At 42.1% G+C, this 22,743-nt stretch overlaps 1 protein-coding gene across 3 annotated transcripts in view; it reads right to left on the reverse strand.

The window, feature by feature from the left end:
• The window catches only part of syt16 (synaptotagmin XVI), a 30,847-nt gene that overhangs the window by 7,822 nt on the left and 282 nt on the right, over positions 1-22,743 (reverse strand). For 2 of the 3 annotated variants that reach the window (XM_084381312.1, XM_084381311.1), the window contains exons 2-4: positions 10,236-10,478; positions 5,071-5,298; positions 1,949-2,187 (exon numbers count right to left, since the gene is read on the reverse strand). In XM_084381312.1, the coding sequence (XP_084237438.1) occupies positions 1,949-2,187; positions 5,071-5,298; positions 10,236-10,478 (710 nt within the window). The remainder of the gene's footprint in view (positions 1-1,948; positions 2,188-5,070; positions 5,299-10,235; positions 10,479-22,743) is intronic. The other variant, XM_084381313.1, reaches the window with a different exon arrangement.

Below are 22,743 nucleotides of genomic sequence, written 5' to 3' on the forward strand. Positions count from 1 at the left end.
ACATAGACCTGCTTGCTACAACATATCATTTCACAACAGATTTTAAAGAAATAAGTGTTTGTAGAACATTTTCAAGCCCAATATATTTTAATATACACTCATATTTGGACTTAATACATACAAAAATGGTAGACTGTTGCACTAGAAATGAGAAAGATGACCCCATACATGTTATGTCTTTTAATATGCTTAAAAGAAGTGCCAGTTTATTCAGATTAAGAGTCAAATATCACAAAAATACTTACAAATAAAACTTGTGCATTCAAATCATTCATTAAAAACAGAATAACTTAAGTACAAGTACCTCAAAACTGTACTTACGTACAGTACTTGAGTGAGAGTACTTTGTTACTTTCCACTACTGTCAAGATAAAGACTCAAAGTCACTGAAAGCTTCTTTCAAACGTTCAGAGACACAAACTGAGCAGAGATCCGGTCATAAAGGAGAAATAAACCCCCCTGACCTCCTCCTCCTCCTCCTCCTCCTCTACAGTCAGCAAACACAACATCGATTGTGTCGAGTGTTGACAGAGCGCGGCCGAGTGTCGGCGTCGACATGGAAACACACCGAGGAGATAAGATAATGACGGAGCTGCTGTCGAACGTGCGGGTCAGAACGTCCACACATGAAGCAGAAAACACAGATGTTCACCTGACGAGCGCGCTGCAGCATCTGTGGATGTTTACGACTTCATCCTCCTCAACACCGTCACAGCTTATCGATCAGTTAATCAATCATATCATGAAATTATGATGTTTATGTGCAATATTTTACAAACTTTATGAATTTGCTGTTGCAAAAAGTAAACAAAAAGTCGAATTATGAGATAAAAAGTCAACAGTTATCTCACTATTTTGACTTTTTAACTCATATTTATGACTTACCATATATTAAATACTGAACACGGTACCTTCCATGTAAATTGGCTGAATACACGTTAATGTAAAGGGACTGTTTGCATCAGTGTTGTTTTAATACTCGTCTGTTTACAGTAAAAATACTTGCAGTTATAGTATCACTACTTGTTGAGGTGGTATTATTATTAGCAGCAGTAGTAGTACTAGCGTTAGCATTAGCGGTTTCAGGGCTGTTATATAACTGTATAAATAAAAGTGCTACAACATGGCTCCACTGATCCAAACTCATTCGTTATTTATGAAGCATTTCTAGATGTCAGTATCGCCCTGCGTCTCCAGGGATGTGTGTGCGTGTGTGTGTTGAGCGTGTGTGTGTGTGTGTGTGTGTGTGTGTGTGTGGGAGGTGTTTACTGCACAGATTGCTCCCAATTTCAAAGTGTGATTCGGTGACTGAGAGGTTGTTAGATTTTACATTCCCACTCTCCTACGTGCACAAACACACACACCAACGACCCAACAACACACAGAAATACAGGGTAAGTACATGTATGCATACTTTATTTATTTACACACACACACACACACACACTGATTATTATTCATGAGCTTCTGTTTGTTAGCCAACGCAGCGTGGAGAGCGGAGGAAATATCAACTATTTATACGAAACCTCGAGGCCTCAGTGGGCCGTGTTTGGTTTGTTTCCTCCAAAATGAACCTGAGAGGATAACATGGCAGAGTGATAATCCGCTCACAGCTGAATGATGATGATACCTCTGCCAAGCATGATGGGTAACAGCAGGGCTGCGTGTCAACTCACTGACCTCGTTAAGTAATCCCCCTGCTTTGGTGTTTTTGGTTTTTTAGCTTTTGGTAAAAAGAAATTGTGAGCTGAGACGTGTGAAATGTTGCAGAAGTTTTCTCAGGAAGTTTGTGATGTAACGTGTGAACTTATAGAATAAAAACAGAAATAAAATCACTGTTTTCAGTCAGATTCTTACTGGTTATACTGACATAAACGATCCAGTATGAACCTTTTCACGTTGAGGTGTGATAAATGCTAAAATTATGCTCAATGTCGGGCTGCAGTACCTCGGGGCTCCATGTGGAGGAGCTGTCTGTGCCGTCGTTTTTGTCGAGATCCACCGCCTTCTCCGTGTCCTCGCTGCCGTCTGCAGCCTGTCGCCTCATGCTCAGAGTGGGACTGTCTCTAGCGCTGGACACCTCCAGTCCAGCCGGTTTGTCCAGAGAGATCGCCGACGCCCTCTCGCTCTCCTCTAGTGCCGCCGAGAGCGGGTCCTGGAAACCCTGCCGGCTCGGAGCCTCCATCTCTGCAGAGGGAAGGCAACAGGAGAGGAAAGTCAGCATTAGGCCCTCTGGTGGTCGGGTTTAAATCTGCGGGTGTGAGGACAGTCGCTGTGAGAAGGGTTTTTAAATCTGAACACAATATCACCAGACTCCCTTCACAAATCGTACACTTTTAAGAGTTGCTACGCGAGGAGAAACTTTACAAACTTTGTGAAACGGTTACAACAAATTTTAAATCATCGGTGCCTTTTGGTTAATTCAGCATTAAATGCAAAACATTAAGTTGTTTCTTTCTTTAGCAAAATACTGTCCCAGATTATCGCGGCATCACTGTAACCGCCTGTGTCTAAAGTGCGTCTTAACTCAACTGATTTCACCTTTAACGCTAAATTATTATTAGATTATTTATTGACGATTAACATGTCAACTTTTACAAATACAGTGAACAGTAACCAATATAGGCTGCTTCTTTGTCGCCCTTGGAGAAAGTCTCCAGACTCCCTTAAGAAATCGCTGATTAAAGGTTAATGGACCTGTAACTATCACTCAAAAGATTTGCTTTAGTTCAAACCATCAGGAGAAAAGTTGTTCTTTAATCGTGTGACGATGACAAATACGAAAGCATCTGACCCGGCTGGACATGATCGTCTCCTCTGGTTTACCATCTAATTGAGTCTCGGAGGTCTAAAAGAAGCTACCTAAACCTTGTTTGCGAGTGTGTGTGTGTGTTAACAGAGGTGATATTGTGTAATCTATCAAACGCTGACCTTTTCCTGAGACAGAAACACTCGCAGAACAGCCTGTACCTCAGACCAATCAATAGCAATTATCTCCAATTCACCATCATTAAGGTCGGTCTGACTGTTATATCAATGTGCTGCATAGAGTGCTGACCATGGCAACAGGCTGAGGTGAGTCATCAGCCGCTGTGTGTGTGTGTGTGTGTGTGTGTGTGTGTGTGTGTGTGTGTGTGTGTGTTACAGCATGGCTCACATGTTGGAGATGGAAAATAAATACCAGTTGAGACGGAGTGACCCGAACCTAACAATGTCAGCGCACACCAACAACCAGCTGTTGGTCTGACAGAAGGCAGGTTCGCTTCAGTTTGTTTGTTTTTACTCGCTGGGACCAAAAGTAATGTGATGCTCACTGGCTAACGTTAGCCGCGTAGCAACTAGCGCTGAGTCTTAGCTTATATTTTTCACAACTTCTATTTTAAGACGTCATTAATGTGGAGGCAAGGTTGTGATGGCACTTCCTGTTTCCTGGTTGGGATGCATATAATGATTATTTATATTCTCAAATTAAATGATGGTTACTTTCCTCGACGAATCAATAAATTGTTTAGATTATAAAATGTGAAAAAAGGACATTTAAGAGTCCAAACATGTTAAATTTAATGTCTTATGTGACAAAGAACAGTTTGAAATCTTCACATTTGAGAAGCTGAAACTGAAAATATTCAATACATTCAAACTTTCATGGTCCAAATAAAGAGTTAAATAAAGTTTGTTAACGTACTACAAACTACAGCTCAACTGAATATTTACTGGTGCATCTGTGTCTGTCCCATCTACCCAGTCTCTCTTCCAATCTCTAATCCAGTCTGATTGAATTAATTTAATTATTAAGAACAACACACATCAATCAACACTTCTCTAAATGTTTCAGTATTAGTCAGCTGGCTTAAGATGCCAGAATACTTCTTCAGAAGTGCTCGTCCGATGGTCCAAAACCTTCAGGAAAAAAAAACACCCACATCTTTCTGACATTTCGAAAAAGAGGAGTTCGACAATTTCTGAAACTTTCCACAGTCGATAATCTGAACTTCTTTGAACTTTTCTTTCAGGCTCGATTTTTCAATTTCTCACTCAACTTGAATTATTGAATGATCAAGGACAACAATGTCAATGAGTTGTGGTCCGTCTTTACAGGCCCACTTTAGTTACAAACTATTCTCACTCTAACTTTACAACTTGTGCATCGATCAGTTTATAGTGTACTGTAGCAGGAAGCTTAGCGGTGGTTTCTCTGGCTTCACTCCGGCTCTCTATAATGATTTCATGACCTCCTCTATCAGGTCAGACTAAGAAGAACTGAATCATCAGTGTGTTTGTTATTTTGTGTAGCACTTTCATATTGTGTTTCAGTCTTGTAATTTGTCCTGTCTGAATCGTTGCGACTTGTCTGACGTGTTGCTCTTTTCATTTATTCACATTTATTCCCGTTGAGAGTCTGACTGGGTTTGTTGGGTGGTAAAACATCCCCACCAGACAGTGACGGCGCCGCAGGATTCAGGCTCAGATGATAATCCAGATTATGTTTTACTGGATGTTGGGATTATCATTAATCACAATTTTTAGGAAGGAAATTTTAGGAACCACATTACTGAAACATTTGGTAAATATTTAACTACAGATATTAATAATACTAAATATTACAAAGTCCCAAATCCACCACTATAATCTCTAGTAGAATATTTTCTGTCTTGTTTTTGTTGTCCTGACCCTTAATTTGATCAATTAGTCAACAAACCCACAAATAAGAAACAAGTTCATCCATTAAATCACATTAGTTGTAATTTTCACCGACAAAGAAGTATAAAAAAACTCCTGGGTTGTGTTTGTTTCCATCTCATCCTCCGCGGGTCAGTCTTAATACGCCAGAGTCCAACTGACTACAAACAAGTGTCCTAATTAAACTGCTGTCTGTCCACACTCACCCGGCCACAGCCGTCCAATCACACTGAGCCTCTCTGAGCTCTTTACAGCCTCTAATCTGCACTAAAAACGTTATTTGTGGCCTTTTGGCTCATCGACACTGGGGTGGATTAGTGGAGGATCTTGCTGGTTTTCTGTTTGTTGGACTTTCTGACCCCGTTCATATAAAATCCGATTCAAGCTCACCTTCACAGTCCGACGGCTCGGTGCTGCCCTCCTCCTGGTCCGACAGCCGGGTGAATTTGTGGCGTCGGCCCAAAGCGAGCTGCGTCGTCTGCTGCTGCTCGCCGCTGTTCGACGCCGTGTTGCGAAAACTCTGCGAACGCGACACAGAGATCTCAAACTGCTTCAGGACCTCTTCTTCACTGTCAGAGGAGCTGCTGCCATCATCTTCATCATCCCCGTAACTGTTCACTGGAGGAGGAGAAGAACACAGGGAGACAAGGGGAGTGACAAAGAGGAAGAACTGGGAGAGGAAAGGAGGAGAGGAGAGGAGAGGAGAGGAGAGGAGAGGAGAGGAGAGGAGAGGAGAGGAGGAAACAAGGAGGAAACAAGGAGGAGAGGAGAGGAGAGGAGAGGAGAGGAGAGGAGAGGAGGAAACAAGGAGGAGAGGAGAGGAGAGGAGAGGAGAGGAGAGGAGAGGAGAGGAGAGGAGGAAACAAGGAGGAAACAAGGAGGTGAGGAGAGGAGAGAAGGAGAGGAGAGAGGAGGAGAGGAGAGGAGAGGAGAGGAGAGGAGGAAACAAGGAGGAGAGGAGAGGAGAGGAGAGGATGAAACAAGGAGGAGAGGAGAGGAGAGGAGAGGAGAGGAGAGGATGAAACAAGGAGGAGAGGAGAGGAGAGGAGGAGAGGATGAAACAAGGAGGAGAGGAGAGGAGAGGAGACAAGGAAGAGAGAAGAGGAGGAAACAAGGAGGAGAGGAGAGGAGAGGGGAGGAGGAAACAAGGAGGAGAGGAGAGGAGAGGATGAAACAAGGAGGAGAGGAGAGGAGGAAACAAGGAGGAGAGGAGAGGAGGAAGAGAGAAGAGGAGGAAACAAGGAGGAGACAAGGGGAGAGGAGAGGAGAGGAGAGGAGAGGAGAGGAGAGGAGAGGAGAGGAGAGGAGAGGAGAGGAGGAAACAAGGAGGAGAGGAGAGGAGAGGATGAAACAAGGAGGAGAGGAGAGGAGAGGAGAGGAGAGGAGAGGAGAGGATGAAACAAGGAGGAGAGGAGAGGAGAGGAGAGGAGAGGAGGAAGAGAGGAGAGGAGAGGAGACAAGGAAGACAGGAGAGGAAAGGAAAGGAAAGGAAAGGAAAGGAAAGGAAGAAACAAGAAGGTAAGGAAAGGAAAGAAGGAAGAAAGGAAGAAAGACGAGGAGATCCGAGTTGAAAGAAAGCACAAAGTTTCAGGTTATAAGGGTTCAGGATATAAAAGACATTTTGTGTTACAGTTGTAGTAAAATCATCGGCTCACTCAGAGTAACGACTCATAAAGTAAGTGAGGAGAGAACGTTTATAAACCGGAGCTCGCTCGCTCGCCGTCACCTGCTCGCTCGCCGTCTGTCCCTGATGGATAAAATAAAACCTGTTAGCGTTAGCGGGTCGGCGGGTCACTCCTCTCACATCATAATTTCACCATAATTGGATAGCAACAGCTGAATGAGCGATGTGGCGATGGAGCGAACCAGACCCCCCCCTCCATCTCTTTAAATCGCAGGTCACCATCTCTACCTTGAGCGATCGCCATGGTTACCTACAGAGCAGGAAGCTGCTTTGCGAGTGGGCGAGCGACGGCGGCTGATCGGTCTCTTAACTTCTGTCTTCTCGAGCTATTTACAGGCTGTCAGAGTGGAGTGATGTGGCTCAACGAACACATATACACGCTCTAACAGACAGGAGAGGGGATGAACCAAACCCAATTGAAAAAACACTCCTTTTTAAGTAAATATACACTGTTTTAAGAAGTAAATATAAGTGTCCGGGTGGCTGAGCGGTTTAAGACACTGACGTTTTGTTGCATAAGCATCTTCTTGTTTCCTGTCAGCTCTTCTCTGCACTGCACTTGAACACAACATCAGACAAAACAATATCTGTGAAGTATCGATGAGCTCAGCTGAAACCTTTGTTCAGTCAGAGATCGTTTATAGCAAATGGGGCTCTTTGCGGAGGCTCTTGAACGAGCAGCAGCGAGGATCGTTGGGTGTGTTGGTCGCCACACAGCTGATGAATGAGCCACTGATTGTGAAGCATGAATGAAGCAGCTGATGCTTCAGTGCTGTCTGAAGTGTTTCATAGTTTTCAGGACGGACTCGAATGGTGACCTACTGTTTAAAGCCTATAAACGCTGCTTTTATCTGGATGTTCTACCTTCTGTTCTTCAGAATTATTTACCGTAACTTAAATAAATACACACTTCTGCTCATTCTTGAGTGAAAATGCAACAGATTTTGCAACAGGCAGCCTGATTTTCTGACAACAACCAGTCGCTTCTTCCTCCTTTTCTATTTCTTTAGCGAGGCGATGATGGTCCACCGGAAGGGGAGGGACGTTCTACCTCAGTTCATCATTATTAACACTTTCTACATCAAGCAAGAATTACACCTTCTGTGTGGCGTCTCTAACAGACAGAAAATATTCTCTATATAAATCATTTTACAGCCGATGTTGCTTAAATCTTTAAAATCAACACAGTCGAGGCGAGGCGGTCGTTTGATCACTGAACTGATGAATTCACTCGTCGATACACTGACTCAATATAAAGACTCAGCACTGACACAACCTGTTCAGCTGAACTCAGTTTGTAAAGACAAACGTTAACGTTCCCTTTCATAAAGAAAACATCATACTTCATTGTATTACGTTGCAAACAAATGCTTGTTTTCTGTATGTTGACTCAGTAACCGTCTAACTTAAAGATTTTCAGGAGGATGTATCACCGACAATAAATGTGCAACTACTGAATCTCACAATATACCCCTTATAACCCTCCGGATAATTCCAGAAATTAAGGATTTTCACGCTTAAGCCACAACATGACATTGTTGACATTTAACAACAGTATGCTGAACCACCTTGTGTTAAACTTTGTGAAAAGAGATATATTTATTGAAAGTGACGAACGTTTTTCGATGTTCTTTGTAGAAGTTAAACTAAAGAGCTCCTACCTCGTCCTGTGAAGCTGCAGAGGATTCTGAGTTTGAGTTTTACGGTGTAACTACAAACAGGACATCTTATTTGTTCAGGAAACCGACTGTAAATACCAGAAACTCCACCTGCTGCAGGTGAGGAACAAACGGCGCAGCGCAGTGTTTGCTCAGTGTTTGACTCGCATGTTCAAACATCCTGCTGGTGGGAATGTGACTTTAATCTTTCTGTCGTTTCTGATCTGATCATAAAGCATCAAAAGCCAGAAAATGTTCTGTTTACTTCAGCTGAGCGGCGTCCAAACTGACGCCGATTTCCATCCAAACTTTGATCTTGGAGTGAAATGACTCACAGGTGCTCAGCCACATTGAAATTAGCCTGCAGGATTCACCCACTTCAGCCCACATGGAGGAAGCTCTCATAATTATTACTGTCAAAGCTTTTTCTGTACACTTCAACACTGAAGTGATACCACACACAACACGTTTATAATATTAATATAAGAGTAATTCAACCTTTGAAGAAATGTGCTTTTAGTTGAGAAACTTTGGCCGCTACATCCTGCAACCTGTTTACGTAGCTTAGCATAAAGAAGCAGCGAGAGATGCTCATTACGTCATAATACAAACATTCGAATGCAGTGCTTGTTGCCAGACTTTGGTGCCAGCTCTATTGAAGCCTACGGGAGATGTATGGAGAAGTAGACTTAAACCCTACGTATCTACAGTACATTGTCCTGTGTTATATCAGCTCTTGTGCGTGTAAAAGATCTTAAAAGTTAACAAGGTCAAAGTGTGCACCACCAGAAGCTCCTCTCTCCCACAGAAAACACTGCTCCTGAAACGCCTCGTCAGCAGTCCCGCCTTTAATTCCGTGACTTTGTGACATCACACTATGTCACCATGTCACACATTAATGCCTCTTGGCTACTTTGGCAGATAAGAATTGATTAAGACCAGCCGCTCTGTTACTGTTGTTAGCGGTGTCATATTAAACGGCAGGAAGTTTCTGCTCTCAGCCAAGAAGTTATCCTCGTGCGAGCTGGTTGTTAAAAGTTTGTAGGTTCCTCCTTTTACAAACAACATTGTCCGTGTTCAGCTTAAATTACAATGTTGTTTTTGCAATTAAGTAAAAAAGGAAATCACAACATCTCCTGCCTCGATGCAGCCTGTGAAGACAGATCTCAGTGTCGGAGCTGTGACGACACGACTTCAGGAAGCTTTCCTGTTTGTGTATGTTTGAAACAAAGAGGACTGAACTTGACTATAAGACAGCTGTGGGTGTATTTTCTAACTTTGCACAGAGCCGGGTTAGCTAACACTTTGTTGACCTTTAGTAAGCGTTGCTGTGGGTGTTCAGTGTTTGACAAGTGGGAGGAAAGAAAGAGTTTGACTGGTTGAACACAAAACAAACCGAGTGTCCTTTTCTCTCTCTGCTTCCTCTCCGCTGGATTGTTTCTTCAAGGTTTTATAATGTTAATATTTTTTATTACGTGCTGCTGCAGAGCTGTGTGGCAGTTATGTGGCTGACTCACTCCACTCTTTCTCTCATACATACAAACTCGCCCACAGAAACCACTGTACAAACACAGACTCACCCACGCTCCCTCTCCGTTACTCAATAGTTTAATTGGAGTCATAATGCACACAGGAGTCACTCGCTCGCCTCTTTCCTGCTGAGATCTCTCAGGTTATATAAGAGGTGAACCTTCACTAGAAAGCAGACAGCGCTCACTTGTAACAGATTTATATAAAATACTAAGACGTCGTCAGCTCAACATTTACTGTCTTTCTGAGGGAGAGGTGACACATACATCTGGGTCAACTGCATGTGGGGGATAGAATATGTCTGACACAGCATCAATGAGCGCTAACATCGGGTTATACATCTTCCTGGATCAACTACAGCCCATTTCACATCGCGATTCTGCAATATCTGTGTTTTTTTGGCGTGTGTCCATCTGTAAATCTAATTTATAATCATACTGATGCTGTTATAAAGTGTTGTGATTGGGACCCTGACCCACCATGCATCGTGGAAAGTGACATATGGAAGTTTTTTGCTCGCCGTCAGTAAATAGCGGACCCTGTGGATGCTGGTTCAAGTTCACTGAAGTCTCGGTCGGGACGGATGATCTTTTTATTCTATATAAGCTGCCAGAAACAGTAACTACAACAACACAATAGTGGAAAGCGACAAAGACATGCGAGTTAAAGTTTCTGTCACTCACCGAGCCCCTGGCGGATTCCCACTCGTCCTTTCTTCCGGCGGCCATGTTGCTCCAGGCAGGGCAGCCCGCCGACGCGTGAGAAACACAGCTTCTTGTTGATGAAGAGGAAGAGGACGGCCAACGCCACGATGAAGACGCCCACCGCCGACAGGAAGCCGATGGCCTCTGGGGTGACTGGCAGGAGGAGGGAGAGGGAGAGGGGACACACAATGACACACTGATCAGACCACACGAACAGACAGTCTGGACACACACACACGCGCACACACACACACACACACACACACACACACACACACACAGTACGCATGGTACATGTGATACACACAGACAGAACGAGTGACACTTTAGTATTTGAGTTACCCTCAGTGCCTTGCTCAAGAGCAGAGTCAGTGTAAAAAAAACAGCTGAAGACAGTTTCCCAGCTGGTTTCATGAGCTGAACCAGCAGCTCGGTGCCTTGCTCAAGAGCACATGAAGGGTAATTTTACCAAGCAAAAGTCCCGCCCCTCTTAGTTACTGTTGCTATGCCTGTCAAACATCCCTGAGGCTAATAATTTGGTTTATAACAAACAAGATAATAAATAGAAACACATCCAAACGCCTTGAAGCTTCGATCCGTTGCAGAGCGGTCGTATAAAGCTTTTTATAAATTGTTCAAAACAAAGAAAATGTGCCAGGTGTCTGCAATGAAAATTATTAATTTCACAGAAATCAAAATAATCCTTCTTGGGAGAAAATAAAAATGTTATAAAGTGGGTTTTTCCACTCTGCAGCTATATTTAGCCAGATCTGCACGACCAAATAACTTCAACATGTGAGAGGAAGAATCCAAATTTGGCTACAACAGTGGAGATATTAATATTTGAGAGTGAAAGATGATTTATCATTCGTCCTGAACATCCAAGAAATTTCAACTCAATCCAGTTAAAATTAAAAAACTAAGATAAAATAAAATAAAATACAAAGAATGACAAAAGTACAGTACAGCTGTTGGATTTAATAGACTTTTTACATGAAGTTCTGATCCCTTTTGCATAGGGATGGTCTTCTTCCGAGCTGAACTGGATCTCTGAGGAGAGTTTGTGTTTTGGCACAAACTCTTAAAGAACTGAACACTAGTGGAAGCCTGGAAGAGGGGAACATAAGAGGTACTGACCCGCTCAAACAAGTCCATAAAAAGGTACAAAAGAGATATTGCTGAATGGATCGGTGTTGGACGTTAGCTGTGACACTAACCTGAAATCTTATGAAAAAAGGGTGCTTGTAATCGCAGCTACTGCAGGTGTAGACTCACAGACGCACAGTGGTAATTTTCTTGCATTGTGGGATTATGTGCACGCCACGGACACGACGTCTTTTCGTTCTTTTGTGCAAACATTTGAAAAGATTGTGCAAATATTGCATCTTCCTGTCACGACTGAAAAAGACGAGTAACATATAAGACAGAAAGAGAGAAAGAAAGAAAGAAAGAAAGGATGAGACGAGAGAGTGGAGGCAGAAAGAAGTCAAGATTAATAAGAGAAAAGAGAAACGAAGGGGAGGAGAGAGGAAGAAAAACATCTGGCCCAAAATAGAAAGAAAGGAGTGAGGACGAGTAAAAACCAAAATAGAGGAGTAAACGAGAAACTGATGTGCAGATGGAGGGAAACGAAGAGAGCGATACGGTGACACAAGGCGTAGTACTCTGATCTCAATGAGGCGGCTCAGACTCCATACAGATGAATAGAAATGCATTATGGGGGTCGCCGTCTCGCGTTTCCACGGTAACATTTCAGAGAGCGGAGCCGAATCAATGGGCGCGAACGGAGACGAGTACACATCCTGCTGAGAGCCGACGCCAAAGACAGGGCTCAACAGCGTAGGTGTGTGTGTGTGTGTGTGTGTGTGTGTGTGTGTGTGTGAGGATGTAATACTATGATGTTTTGTTTATTTCACACGCCACCTTTTGTTTTCTCACTCTGATGTCTCTCTGTCATTCTGAAGGCACTGAATCTCCCCCCCAGTACAGATGTACCTCATTAATCGACACAGAAAACATCCACTCGCGTCCTCGCAGAGCAAACGGTGACTTTATGTGCGTTCGGCGGCAGAAATAATGAGCAACAACAGCAGCTGGCTCCTGTGGCGATGACGCTGTCTTGGCTTAAACTGCGTGCAACAGCATCTGTAAATGTCTTAATCCTGCCTTCACATGCACAGGCACCAGCATTTTGTGTCTTAGATCTTAGATAAAGTCTCGAGCTGGAAACACATCAACATGAAGAACAAGACGCAAAATCTCAGTTGCCAGAACAAATGTTGGCATAAATGTTGTGCTTGTGGACTGGTTAAGGTGAGGAAAAGACCACGTTTTGGCTTAAAATACCTGAATCTGCCGTCAAAAACATAGCTGGAAAATATCCAGACGTCTTGTTAAAAATATCCAGCGGTTTCATGCTAACAAATGTTGAAACATCGGCCTGAACAGTTGTCTCCTGCTTGACAAAGAAATTTGTTCTGTCGTCATAAACACGGTTAGGAAACGTCCAAACGGGAGTGTGGTTTTACAGAAACATGCTACTTAGTTAACATTCATTGTGTCAACTGGGTTAACCATCAGCTGCAAAGAATATTTTAGCCTCTTACAGCTCCTGTTTTTGGTTTTACAGCACATTAACTGTTGAGTCTCAGCACTTTCATCAACCTTATTACCAGCAGCAGCAGGTGACTGTTTTTATGAAGCGCACACTGACAAACCAAAGTTAGACACTAGCTGGTGAACATAGTGGAGCGTTCAGCAGCTAAAGACACAGATCGTTTCCTCAGAAGGTGTTGGAGACTGAAAGAGAGGTAATATTTGACTTGACACCTCTCTAAAGAAACGTTGCTGCATGACTGCTGGATCTGTAAATAATGTTTGCTAACACGTTCACCACAACCTGTCCGTGTTGTGTTTACAGCTCGGTCTGTAGCCAAGAACAACCCACTATTGCTGCTTTCATGTGCAAAACCTTCCCACAGCAGCACTCTTACAAGCTAACATGCTTGAATAATGTCTGTTTCACACTCTACTACATTTACTACATATATTTGACAAAGCAAAAAAGGGTTACCACTAACTTGTTCTGCCATGCAACAGAGCAAATGTCGACTATTTTAATAGCGTGAGAAACGACTGCAACTAAAATGTATCTGAAGCTGTGACTAATGTACATTTCAAGACTTGTATAGTGAAAAAAGGTAATAAAAGTCTGTGAATTAATTTACAAAATGAACCCCCCCCACCCCCCGCTGGAACGAACACAGCGCGACAGTAAATGTTTGGACGGTGTGTTCGGGTGCGGCTGTAAAAGTGGAGTTTCCCTCTCAGCTGCTCTGACAGTCAGACACAGGGCTCAGTGTTGGAGGCTCAGAGCCTCCTACTGTCTGCGTCCAGATGGACAGGAAGAAACCCCGGGTCAAGGTCTGGCCTCACACCTGCTGCACACACACACACACACACACACACACACACACACACACACACACACACACACACACACACACACACACAGGACTCAAACATGAACGCACTTCATTTCAAATGCAGAGATCCCTGTTTGCTCGGCTCTCTCTAACACACATAAATAAACTGAGCTACTCTTTTAAATGCACATCACAACTTCCCAGTGCACAAGGTGACGTCTTGAAATAGCAATCTCTGTCCCAACAATCAAAAACCTGATAGATATTTAATTTACAGCAAGAGAAAACAGGAAAAGCATCATGTCTACACATTTGGGGGCTGGAATGGGAAAATGTTCTTAAATTTATACTTAATCTTTGGGTTAATTGACTAATACCAATTTAATCGACAAAGCAACTTTCAGAAATGCTGGATTTTTGCATATTATCACATGTATGATTAACACAATACCAATATTTCATTTTTAAATTATCACAGTTTTCGTCAATGCCTGTCTGTTGCAACGCCTCAATGCTAAACGCTAACATTAGCATGCAAATATGCAGATGTTTAGTTGTTTACTGTCTTTTTAGAGCTTTACAGCTTTAGTATGCTAACATTTTAGCAGCTGATGGAGATGTTTGTCAGTTCTGCAGGTTTTACTTTATTACTTTGGTCATAAACCAAAATATTCACTCAAACAACATGTTTAACTTCCACAAAAAAGTCTTGGAAACACATCTCAGCACATACACTAAGCTGAGAGTCCAACACAGTACCTCTCTGGACTCACATAAGTACGCATGCTAACATTAGTAACTTATGTTGACCAAAATAAAGTGTAATTTAATCTTTTTCTCTTTTACTCTTGTGTTTTTGGAAAGGACAGAAAATAAAACACCACACTCCAAACTCTTTAAATGCCAAGTATCGCTCTTACTACAGTCCCACGCACGCCACGTCAACATGTTGGATCAAAACATCCATTAAAAAAAGGGTTGATTTGAATATTTCAGGCGGAGAGATGAAGAGAGGACGATTCCTGAAGTTTCAGTGACATGATGATAAACAGAGCGATGACTTTGTTTTGTTCGGGAATTAAAAGCAAAATTTGCTGCTTGTAGTTTGATCAGTTTTCTTTCACTCACTCGTAGATAACAATATTTACATCAGAATATATTAATTTAATCTAAAATAATCTCAGTGAGAGGTGAATTTAATGAATGCACCCAGCAGGGAGTGAGCTGGAGATAAAATGGAGAGTATTGATGAAACAGTTTGTCGAACGTGAAAACGTATTAAAGGCGAAACTTAATGAATTAATGTACAAACAAGGATTAGGGAGGCGATGTGACCCAGAAGTCAGTGAGACGCATCAGATCAGGCTAATGAGATGGAGAGATCGAAGCATAAAAAATCTCACAATCGCTAATCAGACTCGGTTGTGAAAAGGTTGTTTGTGTGTGTGTGTCTGTGTGTGTGTGTGTGTGTGAATACTAAATCCTTATCCCCTCATTACTATGCAGCTGCTGACTTTTCCACCCCGGCTTTGAAGTGAGTAGCTCCAGAGGAGAAAAGAGAGCACTTTGATGTGAGCGTTAGATTAGGATGAGAAAAAAAAAGGAAAGGAAGAAGAAGAAGAAGAAGAAGAAGAAGAAGAAGCAGCGTCGAAGGCCACGTCGTTACCGCTCATTAACCAGAGATATGAGAAATGGTGAAGAGGACGAACCAGACGCTTTGTAGTTTTTTCTTTCTTCTTTTTTTAGCGATGAATAAAAGGAGCCCCTGCTGCCTCTGTCAGTTCGCTGTAAGGTCACATTAATGTAGGTAATTAGTTTCAGGACCTGTGTGTGTGTGTGTGTGTGTGTGTGTCTTGACCTTTGGCCGACAGATTATTACTATAACACACAGCTGAAGACTGTCCTCAGTCTCTGTGTAATATATTCAGAGGCCAGGATTACTCCTCTGTCGTAATAAATCTGTGTTTTCGTGCTAATTTTGAAACTTGTTTTTCTGCTCTTTGTTTTCGTGCTTGTATCCTCGCTGAACCAGGCGTTTTTCACTCCCACAGAGAAATCTGAAAACGCTCGTCTGTGTGCTGTGGGTGTGAAAAACAAAGGTTTTCCAAAACAGTGACGTACGCCTGTTATCACGGGGTTGGATGTTGAGAAGATGATTTCTTCTTCCCTTCAGGTTTTTCTTGTCATTGCTTGGTTTTTGAATGACAGTTGATCCAGTGCAACGCGACCTGGATCACACTTAGCCTCATATTTTTTGTGTTACGGAAACATTTTTCCTCGCTGCGTTTAGAAGAACATCCTGTTTTGTCTTAGAATGAGTCAGGATGGCACAGATCCTGTCCTAAATTCAAAATAAGGTTGGTATTGAAATGACAATAGTGAAAGGCTCAAACCATAACTGTTGACGAAGCTAACAGTGATGTTTGCCTTTTGGAGAAGCTAACATCGATGTTAGTCTATTAGCTTTACATTTCCCGGACCATGCATCAATGGGTAGTTATCCTCTCCTCCATCGACACTCGCCATGTTTCCATAAAGTGTCAAAAAATCAAATAAATCTAAATGTGAATCGGCTACATAAAGTGTAAATTCGTAGCAGTGTAGGCTACGTGGTTACATCACGCGTGGATGTGGAAGTAAACAGGCTAGAGGTAAACAAACCAGGAGACAAGATGGAGGGAGGTCTTCAGGAATTACTTTCGACAGGACAAGTTGTGATTGTTCTTGCATGTCAGCGAGACTCGGCCATGTTGCATGCTGTCCCGAGACAATGAAGAAATGCAATGATGATACTGCAGACAGGAAACAGCTGATCAGTCATGTGAGTTGAATGTTCGCTACGTCAGAGATGATTCGCAAAAGATAAAAAACCACCTCAAGCGAACAAACAAACTTTTTTGCGGATTCTTCTAAATGCTTTATGGAAACACGTCTACTGCCTCTGACTCAATGAAGCTAAATGTTTGAATGAATCGCTCCTGTAGTAGGAAGATTTGTCTAATCCTTGCAACCATTAAGAAAACATCAAATACACGTAAGACATTAAAACATGCCTGACTCACAGTCGGAGGCTTCATCTGTCTTTGTGCAAAATCTTTAAGCACAGACACCAGTTGATGATGAGATGTGACATAAAAAACCACCACAGGAAGCATTAAACCATGAACCCTGAGGAGACTGATCACACCTGCATCTGTTACAAGAGCCTCCAGAGCTGACATGTGACGTTCACTGACCTCGCTGCACTTAACACACAAACAGCCGAGCTGTTGTTGTTGTTGTCGGGCCGGGAGGTCGAATCAACCCAGAAACATCAGCACATCATGTCTGATTCAAACCCACACACACACACACACACACACACACACACACACACACACACCTGAAAATCATAGTTTCCCTGGAAACAGCCCAGTGGCTCTATTAAGGTATAATGAGTGTGCCTTTTCCCACCCACATGTGAGAAGGTCTCATGTTACCATGGCGCTGTCTGTCTGTTCGTCCTGATTGGCCAGGAGGACAAGAGCATCTCAGGGTTGAGATGAAGAGATGATGAATAAGAAGGTAGAAAAAAACACAACTCGGAGGAGGATTCACTGGGAGAGAGGCTCAAAGTACAAAGCATCAAAACTTCCAGTTACTGTTCGGTGAGTGAGCAGCCAGGTGCTTTTATAATCAAACACATAACGCCTCCTTTATAATGTGTTTTATATCAATCCTTTAATGAGGAAACGTTTGTAAGCCGCGTATCTGCAAACTATTTATTCTCAACTAAAGCATGAATAAAGCTCTTAGTTGTCTTGAGACTATCCAGCGCACAGGACAGATTATTTAACGTATATTTGATTTAATTTTCACGAGTCAAGAGTAATGTTTCTGTTGTGTTTTCTCCTCTATCGAGCTCAGTCCATGGCTGTAAAATAACGCCTGGATACTCTTCTAATTTAACGTATCATGACGCCTGGAAGCAGGAAACTTTTCTGGTGTTTACGCACCAGGCGAGCAGACATCCAAACATCCACGGCCCGGTCACAGCTATGCTACTAGCTGGTGTATTAGCTAGCTCGCTGGCTCGCAGCTAAAAAACGAAGCACGTGTAGGAAAACGTTCATGTGATGCTGTAATATCAACCTTCTTAAAGTCCTGCGTCTGTGCAGAAACTGTTAAATATTGACAATAAATCAACTATACATCAAAGTCCCTCTTTTCTCTTTTGGTACGATGTTAACATTTTTAATTAATCAGTCCAATGTAATGTGCTTTGGGGCAAACAAGTAATCCTTGAGTTCTAGCAGAGCAATACAGTGATGTTAGTTATTTTTCCAAAAGTTGATGGTTGAGGACACAAATTTCACCAGAGGAAGCAAAAAAATCGCACAATGTAACGTTGCCTTGACATTAAACCACTGCAGTTTTATTTTACCAGACAGGAACGACTGTGACTCACTGTTAAAAACATTTATTCAGCTTTGAGCAAATATTTGGACTGGACCGATTCCAGTCAAATTGAAGTAGTCAGTGAATTCTGTCTTTCGTAAGTGTTAAATAAACTAAAATAAACATATCTTTATGTTGTGTTTTATCTTTATTTACTGTAACTGTCATCAGCTTGTGTAATAATGTGATGACTCCATACAGTGTCTGTTGAAACTGTATTTGTCTGAAGCATCACAGTATGAGAATCAGCCACTGCCACACAGTGTTACCTTGTCGAGGAGGAAGTTTAAAACACACATTATATCACCGAGGTGTCAAAGCTGACAGGAAGTTAACTTTCAGCCACACTGAAACGCAGATAATGACTTTCTGCCATCAGTTTAGGAATACTGATCAATAAACTGACATTGAGGAAGCAGAGCCACGAAACAAAGCTTTACAAAGCTGATGTTGAGGCGCCATCTGCTGGTTAAAGGCTGAGTTTCACCTGCACAACAGGAGAGCACTGCTGAGACTCACTGATGGATGCTTGAACCCATAAATCCTGAATTATTTCTGATCTTGCAGGAAACAGTGGACTTATCCTTTAAGTTTTAATGTGTAATAGTTCCTCAAATCACAGACGTACCTTGAACATCACACAGCTAAAGTAAAGCGACACAACCTCAGATGCAACCTATTTAAACGGTATCGTCGATATCAGAAAGTAGAAATAAAAGCAGGTGAAACTAAACAATCGAGACATTAAATGAGAAACTGGACTCAATTAATGTGTTTTCTAGTTTTCAACAATAAGACAGTAAAATGTAAAGCTCACATTTGCCACTTGACGTGGTCGTCCCGTTAGTTCTTCCTTCGCTGGTCATGTCTTCACCTCCTTCTTCTCTACTCTTTCCTCCTTCGTCCTTTATACTTTATACGTCCTATCAACCTCTCAAGAGAACGAAACTTGAGTCTCGCCTTCCTAAACTTTCTCCTTCATCCCTCTGTTCTCCAGTCGGAGCAGTCCTGCGTCCTGAGCAAACCATCAATCAACGCAGCTTTCCTGCCTCCCTCTGGGCGAGGCGGACGTCTCTTCCTGAATACCATCGAGACACAACAACACAGAGGAAGGTGGAGAAAGTCGCCCGCCGAACATTGCAGAGTCGGACGGCAAAGGCCAGAACTGCTACAATGAAGGATTTGATTTAAAAAACTACAATTTCCCAAATCAGGAACACGAGTGAGACGTCAATGAGTGTGATGTCGATCATTTGTTGGAAGTCTTAGCGTCCAACTAACTCTAACTCTTCCTCAAATCTTCAGGAGCTTTTGACAAGAGCGGCAACAATTAGCTGATTCGTCTGTTAATCAATCAAAAGAAAATTATTGCCAACATCTGGATGATTGTTTCATTCAAATTTCAAACATAAATGTCAAAGATTAGCTGGTTCCAGCTTCTCAAATGTGACGATTTGCTGCTTTTCTTTGTCTTTCATGACAGAAAATAAATAGTCTTTGGATCATGAAAATAATCAGCAGATGAATCAAAGTAAAAGTACCTTAGCTTTCTGTTATGTTAGGGTTGTACAGATGCTGAAAGACCTTTTACGCTCCTGGATGACATTTTCTGACTACTTTGGGTAGAAATGCAACTAAAACATTATTTATGAGGATGTTTCTGATTTACTAAATGATCGTGGGTTACATCGTGCACCTCTACAGAGCTTGTTTTCAGCCTCTTTTATCTCATAGTCGGGGTTTAGTGTTTGTCGGCTGGTTGGGGAGTCATAATGCCCCCTCGTGAAAACATTTAACTGTGGATGAATAACTTCACCCGTCGACACCTCTGAGAAATCTCTACGTGGTTCTGATCATCCTGCAGAGGAAAGTCAAAGTGAAATGCGTCCCGTTTCCCGTCAGTCAGCTCCATCAACAGGCCCCAGGACTCAAATAAACAGGAACAAACACGGATTCAAGGCGGTTTCAATTTCCTGATACAGCGAATCACACACACACACACACGCACACACACAGCAGCATCAAATATTACTCATGAGTCTCGATCGAGAGCTCTCTCCTCTCTCAGCCCGTCAGCCAGCAGTCTGAGCCCACAGAGGGGAGGAGAGAGCCATGAATTAGACATCGAATCAGCCTGTAAGTAGGCCACAATAACCAGAAACAGCAACACACACATGGCTGACTGCTTCCTACTGTTTAATGGAGCACGATGAGGAGGTCTTTGATGCTGTTTCGCATCTCCTCTCAACAACACTGGTGTTTACTTGTGGTGTTTATGATAAGCCACAGTGATACCAGCATTTAAAACGGCAAAAATCAGCTTGTTTCAGTGAAATCAGTGCATTTAATCTGCTGTTTTCCTGCCTGTTGTCACACCTCGCTGTCCTTCTGACCAATACACCTCTTCTAAATCCCACTCGACCTGTCTGCACGATGATGTCAGGGTGAGGCACTTCAGACCCGGTATGAACAACATGTCAGGTGACCACATCTCAATTTCACGCTCTATATGAAAATAAACTCACTGGGAGAATGTTTTTCACACAAAGAAAGAAAGAACGTCATGTACAACGTCTGCCGAATTTAAAAGAAGGTCCAAATAATGAAGAATTTGTCAAAGACGGCATTTCACAACATTTATAAAGGTTCAACCACCTCAACAACTCACTAAATTAAGCGATTTCTTAAGGGAGTCTGGGGACTTTCTCCCCGGGTGTCAAAGACATTGCCTATATTGGTTCCTTTTTACTGTATTTGTAAAATTTGACATGTTAACAATCAAGAAAATGTTTCTTCTTTCATAAATTTAGTCTAAATGGTTAAATTAGTTGAAACAGCATGTCCAAACAGCTGCAGGGACTCAGGAGCAGACGGGCTGGTTCAGTGAGGCTGAAACTCTGAAAACAAGGAAACAAACAAGTTCATGTTTTGCATTTAATGCTGAATTTACAAGACGGCACCGATGATTTATCTGTCGTACTCGTTTCACAAAGTCTGTTCTCCTCACTGAACGACTCCTAAAATCAAGCGATTTGTTAAGGGAGTCTGGTGATGTTTTGGTTACTAGTTGAATGGTTGGATGAGTTGAAGCAGACAGGTGGTAATTTATTCTGCCTGTTGTTGTGTCTTCTTCTTCTTCTTCTTCTTCTTCTTCTTCTTCTGTCTGAACGGGGCCTCTGTCTCTTCCTGCAGGCTCCCCTCTGGTTATGAGATGGTGTTCGCTCCTCTGTGGTTTTCCTTTGTTTATTTTAGACATGTCACTACATTCACACTCCTGATGCCGCAAAGTATTTTTGGCTCGACTGGCTTGAATGACGATGACAGGAAGATACTGCACGTTATTTCCCAACAACTAGTAAAACTGGACATCTTAAAGATATTTTATGTCTGATGCTCGTTTCTGAAAACCACAAATTATTATGATTATTGATCAAATATGTGAATCCAAGAAAGAGTAAAGGAAATTAATTAAACGTACCATTGTGAGGGGGTTCATGCTGAAGCAAATTCCAGTGGAAGAGCTTAAAAAACATCTGAACAGATTCACAACCAACGTAATGTTAAACTCCTGTTTCACAAGGAACAAGAAGTTCATCTTGTTGTAAGATGATAATCTCTGTTTACAATGTAGAGAAGGTGACGGCTGTGACGTCAGAAGGCACTTCAGGATTGGTTAGAAACAGACATGTGACTCATTTAATATAATAATAATAATAATAATAATAACAATATAAATTATAAAAATATTAAATGTGAAGGATGTATGCTTCTCTTTAAAAGCCTCCTTTGTTAAAAAATGATGCCTGAATGAAGACTAATATTGATGCAAGTTATTGGAGGGCAGATTATTAATAACTACAGGAGGCCAGATCTGAAGAGCTTCCCGTTATGAATGCTTACTGTTGAAAAGCTGACGCCAAATGTGTATTGCTGGCTGTGAAAACTTGGAATAATGTCCAAAATATATTACAAATGTGAACTAGTTTAAGGTTCCTTGGTAGTCTGACGCTATATGGACACTGCTGGCTTTGAAAACTTTGACTAATGGCAAGAATATATGAAAAATGTGGAATATCTCAAGTCTTAAAGAGCTGATGCTATATGTGCATTGCTGGCTTTAAAAACTATGAATAATATGAAGAAGATATAAAAAAAGGGAAATAATTCAGGGCTTGTTGAAAAGCTAAAGCAGATTATTAATAAAAATAATAATAAGCGCAGAAAAAGGTACCACAGGGTCCCTTTAAACTCAAAATGGAGTGAGGCCTGTGGGCTGTTATAAAACAGCACACTGGGGAGATCTTAAAATAATTCAAACCTGGATAGGAATATATTATAATGTTGCTGGAGGAGATACAGAAATAGGTTTCATGAAGTGGCCATGATGAGGCAACTATCAACTCTCCAGTGAGTGTTATACAGTCAGAGCCCCTGCAGGAATACAGGAGGAATATCATGTATATATCCTTAATTTGAGGCTCATACAGGCCCTGAAATATCAATAATATGGCTAAAATGCATACAAACAATAATATTGGGTGTAATAGAATAATTGGCCTACACATCCTGCCGCTCAGTCAGACAATCCCCACATAACAGACCAGGCAGAGCCTGAAAACAGCCTC

This window comes from Pagrus pagrus, assembly GCF_965226575.1.
Source record: "Pagrus pagrus genome assembly, chromosome: 18".
In the NCBI taxonomy this organism is placed as follows: Eukaryota; Metazoa; Chordata; class Actinopteri; order Spariformes; family Sparidae; genus Pagrus; species Pagrus pagrus.